Raw genomic sequence first — 18667 nt, 5'->3', positions numbered from 1 at the left:
GGGAACTGAGTTTCCGTCTCGAAGGTGGGTTTTGTTTGGGACATGTATCAAGAGTTGGCATTACATTTTCTGCAGATTGCTCATTCTCTTGAAAAGCCATGTTAGTGACAGAGGTTATGCTCACATACACAGATGTCCTTCTCTGAACCAGATAATATAGGCTACTTAAATATAGATTATTTCAATCATTCATGTTCCACCATTCATCAATGATTTTGGTCTGGATGGCTAATTAGGGGGACTTTTCTCAAACTTCTCCCAGAATTACACCCTCCATATCAGCCTTTTTTTCTGCAGGCGTCTTAACTCCAGACTCTGATGGGGAGCTTGGTACCCTGAGCCACTTGGGTGTTGGTTGATTCCGGTTTGTTTGAATGAAGGCCAGCATTGATGTTTGGCTGGCTTTGGTATTCTACGGAGTTGCACCACCTTCGGGGTCCATTATTAACCTCAGAGTTTTCTATTGGATTATGATTGTCACTAGTCTCAGCCACTTTCCCAGCTTCATTCTTCTTCTTGGAATGAGATGTCATTGTTGTAGACTCTGGCTCACCAGGTACCAACTCCAATGTTTCATTCACTCTGTCTTTGTCCGTGGGAGCTGAGGAATTATCCTCTTCAACCTCAGTCTCACGTCGTCATATGTGATACGTCTGCCCTACTCATGGGGACAGGATTGTTGTCCCGCAGTGTGGTAGGACTGTACTCTACCATCTCCTGACCCCCTCTAGCGTTAGATTGTGTCAGCCAGTCCTTTCTACGCGGAGGACCTTGTCCATCATAAAATATTTTGATCCAGTGAGGGCCCATCTCTATAGGCCTCCCGCTGGCCAATCACATAGTTCAGATCACTGTCTGCACAGTTTCGTCGAGACATAGACTGTAAAAAGAAACCTCAAACTCACAGAAAAGTTGAGATTTCTAAACTTTAAAACCATGACTAGAGAGACTCAAGGAATACAGCAAAGAGCTGCTGTTTTGATGAGTAAGTTTGTTATTCAGAAGTGTCAACACTTTTATAAGCCATAGAATGCACGTTCTCCCAACTTCCACTCACGTTACAACCAGCACTGCAGCTGCAATGAATGAGTATAGCAACGTGTTCCGATAAGCTTATTAGCAACTTGTCTTTTTAATATTAAGGAATATTTTACTTTCTCTGATCATAGGAGTAAGAACATGAATTGGTGCATGAGGCAGAAATAATGCAGTGCGACTTGAGTTTCGCCATCACCTGGAAGACTGTGTCCCCTTTTCTCAGTGGAGGGATGTTGAGTCGGATGAGAGGCAGCCTCACCGCTGCTCCCACCCTCCCTCCCCTCAGACTGACCATCAGATGCAGACCATTAGTCTAGTAATACTTTTATTATACTCACTCAGCTGTGCCTCACAAGTAATACAACAAATGATCTCTTACCAGTGTGATCATATACCTACATATTTTCAAATATTATTGGCAGGGAAATTCAAGCTTAGCCAGTAGAGTACCACAGAATGAGTCATAACTATAAGTCAAGGGGTCTGAATACTCTCCGAATGCACTGTGGGATTTCCTTTATTTAGTACTTTGTTGATGCACCTTTGGCAGAGATTACAGCCTTGAGTCTTCTTGGGTATGACGCTACAAGCTTGGCACACCTGTATTTGGGGAGTTTCTCCCATTCTTCTCCGCAGATCCTCTCAAGCTCTGTCAGGTTGGATGGGGAGTGTCGCTGCACAGCTATTTTCAGGTCTCTCCAGAGGTGTTCGATCGAGTTCAAGTCTGAGCTCTGGCTGGGCCACACAAGGACATTCAGAGACTTGTCCCGAAGCCTCTCCTGCGTTGTCCTGTTGGAAGGTGAAGATTCGCCCCTAGTCTGAGGTCCTGAGTGCTCTGGAGCAGGTGTTAATCAAGGATCTCTCTGTACTTTGCGCCATTCATCTTTCCGTCGATCCTTATTAGTCTCCCCATTCCTGCCGCTGAAAAACATCCCCACAGCATGCTGCCACCACCATGCTTCAGGCCAAAGAGTTCAATCTTGGTTTCATCAGACCAGAGGATCTTGTTTCTCATGGTCAGAGTCCTTTCGGTGCCTTTTGGCAAACTCCAAGCAGGCTGTCATGTGCCTTTTACTGAGGAGTGGCTTCCATCTGGCCACTATACCATAAAGGCGTGATTGGTGGCATGCTGCAGAGATCGTTGTCCTTCTGGAAGTTTCTCCCATCAGTAAAGAGGAGCTCCATCAGAGCTTATATATACACACACACAGGTGTGTGCCTTTCCAAAGCATGTCCAATCAATTGAATTTACCACAGGTGGACTCCAATCAAGTTGTAGAAACATCTCAATGATGATCAATAGAAACAGTTAAAGGAAAGGGGGATGATGCATCAGAGCTCAATTCTGAGTCTCATAGCAAAGGGTCTGAATACTAAGGTGTGTTTGAATTTGTTCTAAAAACCTGTTCGCTTTGTCATTATGGGATATTGTGTGTAAATTGATGAGGGATTTTGTTTTAATCACTTAAGGCTGTAACGTAGCAAAATGAATAAATAAGTCAATACTGTACTTTTTGAATGCACTGTAGTCTCTATAATACCGTAATAAGCAGTTGTCACTGACTAGTTGGATATTAATTTCCCAGAGAACAACTTCTGTACTTATAGCATTCATATAAATCCACATGTCAATAAAACTCATGAATGTAGCTGTTTGTTAAATTGTTTTGTCTCCTTGTAGCTGCCCTGGTTGTTCTGAAATAAAATTGTATAACACTTAATTGTGAGGCTAAATACAAGGGCTTGACATGCAGACAAATGAAAAGCAGGTTTTTGCTGGGGTCTTGGGACTGAGGGTTAAAATAGAGATCTCTAGCTAGTAGCAAATGTATCAAGTTGGGATTTAGAAGATGATCCTTAATGCTCAAATCAAAACCACTGGCAACCCACAGGATCTTTTCATGCATTTTATTGCCAAGTCTTATTCATCCCCTACTGTCTGTTGTGAATTCAGAAAGGTCACCCAAATGAAGAAAGAAACGAAAGAGCATGCATATGTGAACACACCATTTCAGGAGGCACTGACATGACAGACAATTCCATGCTAGTGTTCATATTAGGACCCATTGATACATTGAATACTCATCTCACTTTGCCTTTTCAAGTGGACAATCCAGACCCTTTGTCGGAGGACTGCCATTTTGGTATTAAAGTTGACAAAAGGGGAAATTTCCCTCAAATGTTTGAGATGATTAATATCAACTTCTAGGAAGTCATTTCTCACACAGCAAGGAATACATATTTATTTTGCTTTTATAAATCTGTTGTGCGTGTCTTTGTGCTCTTTCCCCAACACACCTGGACCCAAACAATACCCCTCACCCCAATGAAAGGCAAGCCTACCAGTTCTACAGTATAGACCTTAAGTTGTGAACAACATTGACTGACGTATGTCAATGACAACAAGATGTGATAAATAATAGAAATGGGTGACATTTAAGGCTGGAGACCCTTAATATACATTTAGTCTATATCCCTGAATCTTCAGTAAAGAACAATATATTCCATTTTATGTTGTAACCTTTACACTTTCTTTCAGTTTAAAGACACCACGAGAAGGAAAGGTGGGTTATGACAGTTAACCTCAGAATGAATGCACTTTATTGAAGTAAAATGCCTTTGCAGACAGAGTACAGCTGGAATATTATACAACAAACTGTTTTTTAAAATATCTGGGGGCAAATTACTTTTTGAGACCATTTTTCTCCCCCTTTGTAATCAACCCTGATTGTTCTCCTGTTTTTAGATCATGTCCAGTTAATCATTGTAAAGAAGAGACACACAGGTGAACTTCTCCAGAAATGTTTCCCTTCAAGAAATATCAGCATCATAAAAAGGAGGGATGAGCACTTGTCCAAAATGGCACTCTATTCCATTTATAGTGCACTGCTTTTGACCAGCCTTATTGCTCTGGTCAAAAGTAGTGCACTATATAGGGAATACTGTGCCATTTCAGACGCACATTAAAAATGGTGGAGAATAATGCACTGAGGACGGCCAATAAGTATATGGGTTATACATCTGGGACCCATCGTAAAACACCCAATAATAATAATAATTCATAAATATATACATGACGGGGTCAAAATAAACTTTTTTTCATTTTTACCAAACTGAAGATAAATGCATTCAAGTCATAGATACTCGTGCTGCTTGTCAATCTTCTTCACTTTGTTTTTGATATAGGACTCAGTAGCACTATCTACAATGTAAACACAACTGGGCTCAGAACACACTTTTTCCAATCAAACCAGATACAGGACAGACAAAACCCTTTCCCTCTCTGACCCGGAGACTGATACAGTTGAGTTGGGATATAGGATGGGGTTGATTCACATTTTGCATAAACCTGGGGGACCTGCAGCAATGTATGTATCCACTTAGACAACAACACATTAACACTGAGTAAATCACACTTCTGGGTGGGGTATACTACATAACGTTGATAGGCTTACCTTGACTAAAATAGCTATCCAACGTATTGGTTAATGCATAAGCAAGGAGACATTATGGCTGTGGGCAAGGAGACACATTAAGCATCAACACTGGGGAGAAATCTGAAACAAGGCTTCTCTCTTCAACACACTCTGGTCAGAATCAGATGTTTTAACCCAACACGTTGAAGCAAGTAAATAGAATACCCTGTCAGAATCCTTTGAAGACTGAGAATTATGACCAGGGTTAAAGTGCTGACCATCTCAGAGGACCTGAGGAGGGGTTAGAGGTCAGTGGTTAGGGGTCAGGGGTAAAGGAAGAGATCCAGTGATTCCTCATCAGTACCAGCAACCTGGTTGCGGTCAGACACTCCCCACAAATAAATGCACATATGGCAACACAGACACGCACACAAAGCCCTCATTGGCAAAGTAAAGCACACAGAAGTCAAGTTACTTTTTCTCCCATTGTCTATTCCACTACTCCTCAGTGACCGCCCTGGGTTTCTTATAGATTGGCATGTTGATACTATGGAAGGCGGGCACCCAGCGGTTGTCATGGAGACCGACGTTGCAGCCGGGCGTGTCTTTGTGGGAACCGTGGCAACACATCCAGTATCCGGGGCCGTAGGGCAGCGCCTGGCAGTAGGGCTTGTGGTGCCAGCGGCAGAGGGACACATCCCCGCGCCCATACCGTTTTTTACACTGCTTGCAGGGATCGTCTTTGTAGCGGGGGTCGCACACCCAGCGGGAGTCCGCGGGTCGAACGCCGTAGCTCTCAATGAGGAACTTGAAGTAGTGGCAGGTGCACTTAAGCGCTGCCAGGTTCTCTGTGGGCAGCAGGCAGAAGATCTTAACGATGATGTGGTGGGGCAGGAAGGCCATGTACTGCTGGGGTTCCAGGAGCAGCTGGATCTTAAAGCGCATCTCCAGGAACTCGTGAGACACCAGGCGGCGCAGGGGGAAAGGCACGGTCTCGCACTGGCTAAAAGCACTCCCCTCTCCCTCACTCACCGCCTTCTCCTCCCTCTCGTCCTCCTCTTTGGCCCAGTTCTCACTGTGCGATATGGTTTCAGGGAGGAGGGAGGTGATAGCAGGGTCGCAGGGCTGAGTCTTGGAGGTTTCCGCTAAGTCTCTGGTGAGTTTAGGGCTGGACTCAGTGTCCTGGGTGCAAGTACTGTCTGGGTGTGGGAGTGTGTGTTGTTCTAGCGCCGGCTGTGAGGGCAGAGGGTGTGAGAAGAACAGCATGCCTGGGAGGGGCTCCTCACTCTGTAGACTGCTGCTGGCCCGCTCTGACTGGAGCTGGAAGTACAGATCCTGCCCAGCCTCAATGACCCTGCTCCCCTCCTGCTGTCCCTGGGCCTCACACATCTCCTCTGGCTCTCTGACAGCATGGACGGAGGCTCCACACCCAGAGGCTCCACACCCAGATTCCACACTGTGAGACGGAGAAGCTGGGTCAGAGGAACGGGAAGCCCAGTAGGAAGCTTCATGGCAGCTGCTGGGAACTAGTTTGTCCATGTGGATGGTGCGAACAGAGGGACGGCCCTCAGAGGGACTAGCGTGGAGGTGCTGCACCCCCGTGGTCTCCTCTAGTCCGTGCTGGGGCCCGGTGGGAGACGGAGGTGGCTGGGCTGAGATGGAGCAGGCGTCTGCTCCTGCCAGTAACACCCGGCCCACCCTCCTCCGCAGGCTGTTGTTGCGCGACAGCTCTCCTCCAGATCCGGACCCTTCCCTTGGAACACTCCGGCGCTTCAGGCACTCTGACTCCAGCTTGGCCACCATGTCCGACACCTTTACACACTCTGCATCCTCATCTGTCCCCTGGGGGCTCTGGTCTGGGGCTTTGGGCTGCTGGGGCTCTTGGGTCAGTGACAGCCCCCTGGATAAGGTAATGCTAGTGGAGCTCCGCAGAGAGACAGGCTTAGAGTCCCCTTGCTTGTCGCTGGCTCTCTGCTCCAAGGCGGCCACCAACTCCCCCACAGAGAGAGCCTTACCCGTCCCACTCCCCTCCTCACCCTCTACCCTACATACCTGCTCCCCACCCACCCCTACAACCCCACACTCAGGCACTCTAGGGCTCTCGCCAAGGGTCACCTCTTCGGGGCTGTTCTTGGTGGGACTCAGTGGGCTCTGTCTCTCTAGGGCTCTGGGTGACTGTCGGTCTCTGTCCTGGTGGTGGCCCCGATGCCCTGACCTCCTCCTGCGCTTGGCCACAGAGCCACCCTCTTCCTCCCAACAGCTTTTCATCTTCACAGACACCGTCCTCACTGAGATGCTGCTCACCGAGTCTCCCTCACACGCCTCCCTGACCGGCTCTCCTCCACCGCCACCATTCACGAGGCCGCCGCGGCACTGGGGCGAGGCGAAGATGGCGATTTTCTCCTTGGTGTTGCCGGGCTTGATGACGGCCCAGATGTCCAGCGGTCCCTCTCCGTCCTCCCCCTGGTAGGAGACGCTGAGGGAGGCCTCCTGGTTCTCAGATCCCCCCGAGCCTGTAGAGGAGGTGGGGAGGAGAAGCAGCAGGGACGAGGTGGTGGTGTAGGAGGTTTCGGAGGTTTTCCTCCGGGCCCAGGTTGTACTACTGTGGAATACATTTCCCCCAGACCCACTCAGCCTTGAGGTCTGCAGCCCACTACCACTGTTGCCATGGGTACTATTACTGTTGTCACTGCAGCACAGGGTGTTGGTGGATATGACACTAAGGGGGGAGCGGGCCGTGCCCGGGCCGAGCCCGCTGCTAGACGAGCCCACTAGGGCTGGACGGACCCCCCAATCTGTCCTCAGAGACAGGGCCCCCTGCTGGCTCATATGGTGAAGACCTCTCTGGCTGTCCTGACTGGACTCCAGGTGGAACTCTTTCTTCTGCAGTTTGGGGTATGGCTTGAGGTGCATGGCTGCAGCCCTGGAACAGAAGAAAGGAGTCAATGTGTTATTGTGGTGCATGTGTTATGACAGCCTAAACAGGGGCCTGTTCAGGAGGATGCAAGGTTGGAGGACATTCATAGAAGGCAGAATAGCAAATGAAGTCAGCTCTAGTTATTCTATTTCTATCCGACACGGCCTGAATATTTTGCCAATGCAGCAAATATATTATCAACAAACGCAGTTGGGAGTGGGACAACCAGAACTATAACCCTCCATCTATGCTCAGACTACTGGGCCTCAGGTCAGCTACAGAAGAAAACAAGAGGTGCATTCCAAATGGCACAATATGTAGGGTATAGGGTACTTATTGCAACACAGAGCAGGGGTTCCCAAACTTTTTGGACCCGGGAGGGGACTAATGACGCGCTGGTCAGCTGTTTGTTCACCCAATTGCTAATAACCCATCCGCAACCACCCTTTTTTCTTCTCTTGAACAATGACGTTTTTCTTAAACATTTATTAATTGGGTATTTAGGCCTATTGAACAGTATGTAACGGTGTGAGCTCTAATCACGTTGAACCACTGTTCTCCATTCCCCATGCACGCCAAGTACCCTACAAACATTTCCACTTCATTAAACTGCATTAGGCCTACTGCCATTGCATTAAACTGATGAGACCACCATTCATTTGTGCTAATAGTGGTAACACATTTGGTATCGGAGAGAACATTTTGTAGTTTAAGCTAATTCCCACTAAAACAATTGTAATACAAGAGGTATTGTGTTGAAAATGTGATAATTGGTAGAGAACTGTGGATACCAATATCCGTGTGAGCCTCCCAGGCCCATGTTACAAATGGTTAAGAACATGCATAGTATTGTATTATCCCGCAACTTATTCTACAGATTCCTTTGCCAAAATTTAAGTCATCTGTACGCAATATTCATCAACTCAAATGTCTCAGGGAACCCCTGAAATAGAAATTGAAGAACAGGTTTCTGCACTTAGCATGGAGAGGCAGACGGCCAGAAGGGGAAGATTTGCCCTGCCTGCACCGGCCAACATACACCAAGTGTACAAAACATTAGAAACACCTTCCTAATATTGAGTTGCACCCCCTTTTGCCCTCAGAACAGCCTCAATTCGTTGGGGCATGGACTAGAAGGTGTTGAAAGCGTTCCACTGGGATGCTAGCCCATGTTGACTCCAATGCTTCCCACAGTTGTGTCAAGTTGGCTGGATGTCCTTTGGGTGGTGGACCATTCATGATACACACAGGAAACTGTTGAGCGTGAAAAACCCAGCTGCGTTGCAGTTCTTGCCACTCAAACCGGTGCATCTGGCACCTACTACCATACCCTGTTCAAAGGCACTGAAATATTTTGAATTGCCCATTCACCATCTGAATGGCACACAATGTTTTGTACACTCAGTGTATATTCCTCTGGCAAAACCTTCCTTGCGAAAACACTAACAGTGGAAAAGCGCTGAGCTTGCCTTAAACTACATAGCTTACTTTACACTGGAGTAGGGTTTAGTGTCGATTGTGCATTGGGTACTTTTGGTGCTTATCTATGAGATCACTTTCATCCTATTGATCAGGCAGGCAGTGAGAGGCAGCACTCGATCCTTGCCTTGGATGGAGTGGCTCAAACCCAGGTGATCCCATTTGTTCACACTGCATAAACAGTCTGCTTCCCAAATGGCACCATATTCCCTACATCAAATAAAAAATATATATTTGTCACATGTGCCGACTACGACCTTAGTGAAATGCTTAACCAACAGTGCAGTTAAGAAAAATACCTTCAAGTAAGAAATAAAACAAATAATTAAAGAGCAGCCGTAAAATAACAATAGCGAGGCTATATACAGGTGGTACCAGTACAGAGTCAATGTGTGGGGGCACCGGTTAGTCGAGGTAATATGTACATTTAGGTAGAGTTAAAGTGACTAGGCATAGATAATAACAGAGTAGCAGCTGCGTAAATGTGGGGGAGGGGGGGGCAATGCAAATTGTCTGGGGTAGCCCTTTGACTAAATCTTCAGGAGTCTTATGACTTGGGGGTAGAAGATGTTTAGAAGCCTCTTGAACCTAGACTTGGTGCTCCGGTACCGCTTGCCGTGCGGTAGCAGCGAGAACAGTCTATGACTAGGTTGGCTGGAGTCTGACAATTATTTGGGCCTTCTTGACACTGCCTGGTATAGACGTCCTGAATGGCAGGAAGCTTGGCACAGTGATGTACTGGGCCGTACGCAATACCCTTTGTAGTGTCTTGCGGTCGGAGGCCGAGCAGTTGCCATACCAGGCAGTGATGCAACCCGTCAAGATGCTGTCGATGGTGCAGCTGTAGAACCTTTTGAGGATCTGAGGACCCATGCCAAATCTTTTCAGTCTCCTGAGGGGGAATGGGTTTTGCCGTGCCCTCTTCACGACTGTCTTGGGGTGCTTGGACCATGTTAGTTTGTTGGCGATGTGGACGCCAAGGAATGCAAAGGCACTCTCAACCTGCTCCACTACAGCTCCGTCAATGAGAATGGGGGCGTGCTCGGTCCTCTTTTTCATGTAGTCCACAATCATCTCCTTTGTTTTGATCACGTTGAGGGAGAGGTTGTTGTCGTCGCACCACACGGTCAGGTCTTTGACCTCCTCCTTATAGGCTGTCTCATCGTTGTCGGTGTTCAGGCCTACCACTGTTGTGTCATCGGCAAACTTAAATGATGGCGTTGGAGTCGTGCCTGGCTGTGCAGTCATGAGTGAACAGGGAGTACAGGAAAGGACTGAACACGCACCCCTGAGGGGCCCCCGTGTTGAGGATCTGCGTGCATCATTTGTGGATCTGTTGGGGAAGTATGCAAATTGGAGTAGGTCTAGGGTTTTTGGGATAATGGTGTTGATGTGAGCCATGACAAGCCTTTCAAAGCACTTCATAGCTACAGATGTGAGTGCTACGTGTTGGTAATCATTTAGGCAGGTTACCTTTGTGTTCTTGGGCAGAGGGACTATGGTGGTCTGCTTGAAACATGTTGGTATTACAGACTCGATCAGGGACAGGTTGAAAATGTCAGTGAAGACACTTGCCAGTTGGTCAGCGCATGCTCGGAGTGCACGTCCTGGTAATCCGTCTGATCCTGCGGCCTTGTGAATATTGACCTGTTTAAAAGGTCTTACAACGGCTGCGGAGAGCTTGATCACAGTCGTCTGGAACAGCTGATGCTCTCATGCATGTTTCAGTGTTACTTGCCTCGAAGCGAGCATAGAAGTAATTTAGCTCCTCTAGTAGGCTCGTGTCACTGGGCGAGCTCTCGGCTGTGCTTTCCTTTGTAGTCTAATAGTTTGCAAGCCCTGCCACATCCGACAAGCGTTGGAGCCAGTGTTGTACGATTTGACCTTAGTCCTGTACTGACGCTTTGCCTATTTGATGGTTCGGAGGGCATAGCGGGATTTCTTATAAGCTTCCGGGTTAGAGTCCCGCTCCTTGAAAGCGGCAGCTCTACCCTTTAGCTCAGTGTGGATGTTGCCTGTAATCCATTGCATGTACGTACAGTCACTGTGGGGAAGACGTCATCGATGCACTTACTGATGAAGCCAGCGACTGATGTGGCATACTCCTCAATGCCATCGGAAGAATCCCAGAACATATTCCAGTCTGTGCTAGCAAAAAAACTGTCCTGTACCTTTGCATCCGTTCCATCTGACCACTTTTTTATTGACCGTCACTGGTGCTTCCTGCTTTAATTTTGGCATGTATGCAGGAATCAGGAGGATAGAATTATGGTCAGATTTGCCAAATGGAGGGTGAGGGAGAGCTTTGTACACATCTGTGTGTGGAGTAAAGGTGGTCTTGAGTTTTCCCCCCTCTGGTTGCACATTTAACATTGATAGAAATTAGGTCAAACTGATTTAAGTTTCCCTGCATTAAAATCCACGGCAACTAGGAGCGCCACCTCTGGATGAGCGTTTTCCTTTTTGCTTATGGCGGAATACACCTCATTGAGTGCGGGCTTAGTGCCAGCATCGGTCTCTGGTGGTATGTAGATGGCTACAAAAAAATACAAATGAACTCCCTAGGTAGATAGTGTGGTTTACTGCTTATCATGAGATCCTCTACCTCAGGCGAGCAAAACCTCACAACTTCCTTAGACATCGTGCACTACCAGATCCCTAGACCTTGGTCAAAAGTACTGCATTAAAAAGGGAATAGGGTGCAATTTGGGACATGTGGTGTCTTGGGGATGGAAAGCTGTGTCACACTGAATCTGATTATGGCAAAAACAAGGGTTGCTGTTCCCCCAGCCCAGCCACCCTCCCTCCATTGTTCCCCCAGCCCAGCCTCCCTCCCGCTGCTATTCCTCCAGTCTCCCTCCCTCTGCTCTGACATAATGGGAACAGAGCCTAAGTTCAGACACAGCTGGGCCCTTACACAAGTCCTGTCAGCTGATCCAGCCCCTGACACACACACACACACCACACACTCTCCATCAACGACACACAGGACTTCAAGTAGCCGCAGTGGGACAGGACAGACGGCAGTACATATAAGGCATTATTCACTGCTGCTCTGGAGCTCTGATAAATGTGGGACAGTAGGGTGGAGGTGGGGGGCACCTGAGGTGACCAAATCAGGGAGGCATGCAGGGGAGGGGGGCGACAAGGGCACAGCAAAGGCACTGGCTGCATCTCAAATAGCTTTTCTATATAATACACACAACCAGTCAAAAGTTTGGGCACACCTACTTATTCAAGGGTTTTTCTTTATTTTTACTATTTTCTACATTGTAGAATAATACTGAAGACATAACACATGGAATCATGTAGAAACCAAAAAGTGTTAAAAATAAAAATCTAAATATACTTTATATTTGAGATTCTTCAAAGTAGCCACCCTTTGACAGCTTGGCATTCTCTCAACCAGTTTCACCTGGAATGCTTTTCCAACAGTCTTGGAGTCCCCACATAGCCAACAAGTGCTCAGCCTGTTTTTCCTTCACTCTACGGGTACCACTCATCCCAAACCATCTCAATTGGGCTGAGGTCGGGTGAAAAACAAATGATAATCCCACTAAGCGCAAACCAGGTGGGATGGCGTATCGCTGCAGAATGCTGTGGTAGCCATGCTAGTTAAGTGTGCCTTGAATTCTAAATAAATCACAGACAGTGTCACCAGCAAAGCACCCCCATACATCACACCTCCACCTCCATGCTTCACAATGGGAACCACACATGTGAAGATCATCCATTCACCTACTCTGCGTCTCAAAGACAACACGGCGGTTGGAACCAAAAATCTCAAATTTAGACTCAGACCAAAAGGACAGATTTCCACCGGTCTAATGTCCATTGCTCGTGTTTCTTAGCCCAAGAAAGTCTCTTATTGGTATCCTTTAGTTGTGATTTCTTTGCAGCAATTTGACCATGAAGGCCTGATTCACACAGTTTCCTCTGAACAGTTGATGTTGAGATGAGTCTTCTGAGGCTGGTAACTAATGAACTTATACTCTGCAGCAGAAGAGACTGAATCAGGCCTTCATGGTTGAAATGCTGTAAAGAAACCACTACTAAAAAAAGGCACACCTATCTATATAAAAGGTCCCACAGTTAACAGTGCATGTCAGAGCAAAAACCAAGCCATGAGGTCGATGGAATTGTCCGTAGAGCTTCGAGACAGGATTATGTCGAGGCACAGATCTGGAGAAGTGTACCAAAAATGTTCTACAGCATTGAAGATCCCCAAGAACACAATGGCATCCATCATTCTTAAAATGGAGGAAGTTTGGAACCACCAGACTCCTCCTAGAGCTGGCCGCCGGACAAACCGAGCAATCGGGGGAGAAGGGCCTTGGTCAGGGAGGTGACCAAGAACCCGATGGTCATGCTGACAGAGCTCCAGAGTTCCTCTGTGGAGATAGGAGATCCTACCAGAAGGACAACTCTCTCTGCAGAACTCTACCAATCAGGCCTTTATGGTAGAGCGGCCAGACGGAAGCCACTCCTCAGTAAAAAAAAGCACATGACAGCCAGCTTGAAGTTTGCCAAAAGGCACCTAAAGACTCGCAGACCATGCTAAACATTCTCTGGTCTGATGAAACCAAGATTGAAATCTTTGGCCTGAATGCCAAGCATCACGTCTGGAGGAAACCTGGCACCATCCCTACGGTGAAGCATGCTGGTGGCATCATGCTGTGGGGATGTTTTTCAGCGGCAGGGACTGGGAGACTAGTCAGGATCGAGGGAAAGATGAATGGAGCAAAGTACAGAGAGATCCTTGATGAATACCTGCTCCAGAGCGCTCAGGACCTCAGATTGGGGCAAAGGTTCACCTTCCAACAGGACAACGACCTTAAGCATAACCCACTTGAACCCAATCGAACATCTCTGGAGAGACCTGAAAATAGCTGTGCAACAACACTCCCCATCCAACCTAACAGAGCTTGAGAGGATCTGCAGAGAAGAATGTGAGAAACTCCCCAAATACAGGTGTGCCAAGCTTGTAGCGTCATACCCAAGAAGACAAAAGGCTGTAAACTGAGTAAAGGGTCTGAACACTTATGTAAATGTTTTTATTTTATATATATATATATATTTTTTAAACTGTTTTTGCTTTGTCATTATGGGGTATTTTGTGTAGATTATGAGGGGAAAAAAGTCTATAACCTAACATAATGTGGAAAAAGTCAAGGGGTCTGAATATTTCCCGAAGGAACTGTATATAAAGTGCACTACTTTTGACCAGGACCCATAGGGTATATAATAGGGTGCCATTTGGGACACAAACACACTGCTCTCTAGGGGTGGGGTGGCTTCATCTAGTAATTGGCTAGCTGGAGAGCATGTAAAGCGGTGTGCCAAGGGAGGGAGAATAACAGCGAGCTGTGTGTCCTTGAAAGGCCTGCAGTAGCCCCAGTCACTCTCCTCTCCACCACCAGTCCCAGTGTTTTCACTGCTCTAGTGTGTGTGCACGTGTTGACTGAAAAGGGGAAAGTGTGGCACCAACATCAACAACTGAGTAGGCTCACATTATACAGCCGTGGCAACAACTACACCTGTAATAACAATTATAATTCATTACACTTTTTTTTTTTTTTACAATCTCAAAGCACTTTAAGCAACAACAAAGACATGGAATTTTGAAAAACAAATCATTCATGGACAATAATGGCAGGCATGGTTCTTGGACTCTAACTGATTCATATCAGTTATCCATTAGCTGACGTTACCAAAAGGTCATTGAAGCTCAGACAACAACATGCTACACTAATGTCACTAGCATCAGCCATTTTGTTCAGAGATCCACACTCCAGGGTTGTATTATAATCAGTGAGGTGAAACATAAATGTTGCAAAAAGAAAAGTAAATGAATATAGATGCTGTAACTACTCTATTCCACATTTTTGTTCTATAAAATAAATTTATATGTGAATGTTCTGCAATATTGTGGTTGCACCCTCCTAAACAGCCCCTTGGTGTGGCATGCCAAGTTTGACTGTTACTCATTATTACACAACCTGGCCAACAGAGACTATTTCCCCTTCCCAGCAGTGCTCAGACCCCACACTGAGACTGCGTCTCAAATGCCACCCTATAGCCTATATAGGGCTCTGGTCAAAAGAAGTGCACTATATAGGGAATAGAGTGACATTTGGGATGAGCCCATTACACAAACACCACCCTCCTGCAAGTCATACTTTCCTCAATGCCTGGTGCCAGCGCCAAAACACACATCAGTGCTAATGGCAATTTCAGGGAAAAGTACAATTTAGCGTTATGTAAAAAAACTAAAAACTGTCTGAAGTGAAAGGCACAACAGAGCTGGCCCTATGTGGACTGGAGGGGCAGTCATGGGCTCTGATGAGGTGAGCTCACACCTGGACTCCGCTAGAGAGAGCAGCTTCAATGTAACAACCTCATTCTTTTCTCCTCTATTCCCCTCCCTCCTTCAAGAGTCCATAACTTCTTCTCCATAGGTTGCCAGGGAACGGATCCAACTTCAAAAGTCAAGGAATGAAGTCACACGAGGGCTGTGTTCTAAATGGCACCCTATTCCTTATGTAGTGCCAAAGCACTCTATAGGGATAGGGTGTCATTTGGGAAACACACGAGCAAATCAGTCTGAGGCTGCGCCTGCATGCTGCAATTATGTGCAACATCACATGTTCTTCCTGAGGCGAGGCAGGGGGCTACTGGAGCGCACACCTGGGTTCAAATGCTATTTGAAATCGATGAAATACTTGTTTGCGCTAGCCGGCCCGGAGTACAAACAGTTTTGGGACTATTCCATTTGTCCATTAAGCCAGGCAAACGCAATCAAGCACAGATTATGAATTATGAAATTATTTGAAAAAAGTATTTAAAACGCAGCATCTGGGGCTGAGTCAGCCTGAAGCACAGCACGGGCCTCCACACGTGTCTGTAGTTTGGCATAAACAAATGGGCCTTCATTTACAGACACGAGGTAAGCGGGGGGGATAATAAACTCAAATGTGTTTTGCGACATCGTTATGGGAAAGTCATACTAAATAATCCCAGTACTTAAACCATCATTCACCTGGCTGGCAGGCACTGTCCCACAGAGCAGTACAACAGGTCAAGTAAAACAGTCACAACTTTGGTTGCAAATAGAAACTTTGAGTAGAGCTGACAATCCCATATTCTACATAGGCCTATTGATTCTACATTATGTATTTCTATCCGAAACACTAACCTTGCACCCTCCTGAACAGGAATTCTAGCTCAATATGGGTGGCTCTAATAATAATGCCATGCTGAAGAGGTAAGCCTAGTTCAATGCTAATGTTAGCAGTAGTGACTAGGTAAACCAACCCAAACAAAGCATGGATTCTAGTCTTGTCCATAAGCTGCTTTTAACATAGGAACCAAGTAAGTCATTTTATAATTTGAGTGCGCTGTCCCTTTAACTCACCTCTGAGGTATGCAAGTAGGTAGGTAGAGTGGTGATTTGTGAGTGAGGGGGGGACTCGGCGAGATAGGAGAAGCTTACTTCCAGTGTGTGTTTGTATCTTGTCTCTTACCTCCAGGCTGACAGCAGCAGGTTGGGTGGTGGTTTCCTATGATCGCTGTGAGAGGAGGCGGTAGCTTTGCAGTAACTCGTAGATTCACATCGCTCAGGCATTCAGCTCCTCCCTCCAGTCCAGTGTGGTGACGGACGTGTGTCTCCCACAACCCCCTGCAGGCCACGATCTGATGACCGCACAACTCAGGGTCCCATCCACCCCACTGCAGGGAAACAGACACGATGTACAGTTAATTACACAGCTCAGTTCCAGACCACCTCGCACATAGAAGAAAGCACTTAAATGGAACATGGCTGTGTGTGTGTGTGTGTGTGTGGTGCAGGGTTCTCCCCAGGATTTAACACTTCTAACTGCCATTTCCTGCAAAAGATTGCCTTATATGATAACAAAAAGTAAAACATTTGAAATAAAAAACAATTTAGAGTGGCGCAGCCAGTCCACAAGGTGGTTCAGCACCCCTCTTACATTCTTTGAGGAGAACCCTGTGGGGGGGGGGGGGAAATCTTATGCCGATATAATGACAATTCAATTAGCCAACCATTATAATGGGTTAATCACCCTGGCCTCCCAGGAACAATGATCTGCAGAACTGCATAAGTCAAAAAGCACAGGGCCGAATCAAAATCCAACACTTCTTGAAATGCTGCCTGGCTGAGATTGACATGTGGCAACAAGTTAATATACAAGAAACATATGGACAAATATTCACAAAAACATTTCTTTCCACAAAGTTGTTCCTCTGAATGTGAATGAATGGCTTACGTAAAGCAAGCCAGACCTGGCACGGTCTAACAAAAACAGACAAAAGGCAAAAACAACCATATGCCTTTACAAGGTTTACAATGTTGTGTTTGTGGTTTAACCACCTTAGTTTCCATTAGCTTATGCCTCATTTCCAACACTATCCAATAAATCTAAAAATACACCACTGCTCTGCAACAAGTCAACCACAGATAGCCTAAACAAACATGTGCCATTACATCAAATCATTTTCCACCTTCAACTTATAAGTCAGATATGAAACCAAAACTTGCAACTATTCAGACTGATAAACTGTACATAGCTTCATTTCAAACTGAGCCAACACTGAAGTGGAAACACGCTCCCTTCAATGCTGCATCCCAAACGGCACCCTATCTACTCCCCATTAGCGCACTACTTTTGACCAGGGTCCATATGGCCCTGCTCTAAAAGTAGTGCACTATATAGGGAACAGCGTACCATTTGGGACAGAACCTTGAATCCTTCCCCCATTCTCATTCTCTGGCTGAGGAAAAACAAGCCCCGAGTTTGTTTTCAAAGAGATATGTCAGCCATGAAGACCAGATAAGACTGAACAAAAGCTGCTTTGAGAACAGTGGAACAGTGGCCAGCCAGGGGACTGAGGGGGCAGAGGGGAAGGGAAGCCTGCTCTGCTTATCATACACTTGGCTAGCTAAAACACAAGTCAGTCAATCACTGAGGGACAGGCTAGCATCTCATGGTACACAATGATGATTAGACTACCCGACTCATTCCTTCATATCAGCATTATTTATTAGCCCAGCACCAGAATTCTCAAGTTGAGGATGTGCACAATCATATGAACCTTTTCTTCATAGACTGTCCCTGCCAGGGTGGCTGGACAAGGCGGTTCAAATCCTAAATGTTTGGTTACACTGGATTCGGGTCATTCCTGGACATTGATAAATACACAGCGCGTTCTAAAACAGTACTCAGACCCCTTTATCACGTTACAGTAAATCTAAAAAAATTGACAAAATTAATTTCCCCCTCAATCTACACACAAAACCCCATAATGACAAAGCGAAAACAGGTTTAGATTTATTTGAAAATGAATAAAAATGTAAAAACAGAAATGCCTTATTTACATAACTACAGACCCTTTGCTATGAGACTTGAAATTGAGCTCAGGTGCATCCTGTTCCCATTGATCATCCACCTGCGGTAAATTTAATTGATTGGACATGATTTGGAAAGGCACACCCGTGTCGAAAAGAGGTCCCACAGTTGACAGTGCATGTCAGAGCAAAAACCAAGCCATGAGGTCAAAGGAATTGTCCTTAGAGCTCAGATACAGGATGGTGTCGAGGCACAGATCTGGGGAAGGGTACGAAAACATTTCTGCAGCATTGAGGGTCCCCAAGAACACAGTGGCCTCCATCATTCTTAAAGGGAAAAGTTAGGAACCACCACGACTCTTCCTAGAGCTGGTCGCTCAGCCAAACTGAGCAACTGGGGGAGAAGGGCCTTGGTCAGGGAGGTGACCAAGAACCCGATGGTCATTCTGA

At 46.4% G+C, this 18667-nt stretch overlaps 1 protein-coding gene across 4 annotated transcripts in view; it reads right to left on the bottom strand.

Annotated features, from left to right (window-relative positions):
- Positions 1 to 2931: 2931 nt before the first annotated feature.
- The window catches only part of fbxo34 (F-box protein 34), a 48872-nt gene continuing 33136 nt past the window's right edge, over positions 2932 to 18667 (bottom strand). For all 4 annotated transcript variants that reach the window (XM_045717668.1, XM_014194751.2, XM_014194756.2 and 1 more), the window contains 2 exons: positions 16374 to 16578; positions 2932 to 7377 (listed from right to left, as the gene is read on the bottom strand). In XM_045717668.1, the coding sequence (XP_045573624.1) occupies positions 4953 to 7377; positions 16374 to 16474 (2526 nt within the window). In that variant the 5' untranslated portion in view covers positions 16475 to 16578 and the 3' untranslated portion in view covers positions 2932 to 4952. The remainder of the gene's footprint in view (positions 7378 to 16373; positions 16579 to 18667) is intronic.

The sequence above is a fragment of the Salmo salar genome, chromosome ssa01, assembly GCF_905237065.1.
Source record: "Salmo salar chromosome ssa01, Ssal_v3.1, whole genome shotgun sequence".
Lineage (NCBI taxonomy): Eukaryota > Metazoa > Chordata > Actinopteri > Salmoniformes > Salmonidae > Salmo > Salmo salar.
The sequence above is the reverse complement of the archived record's forward strand: the minus strand, read 5'-3'. Positions and strand labels throughout refer to the sequence as shown.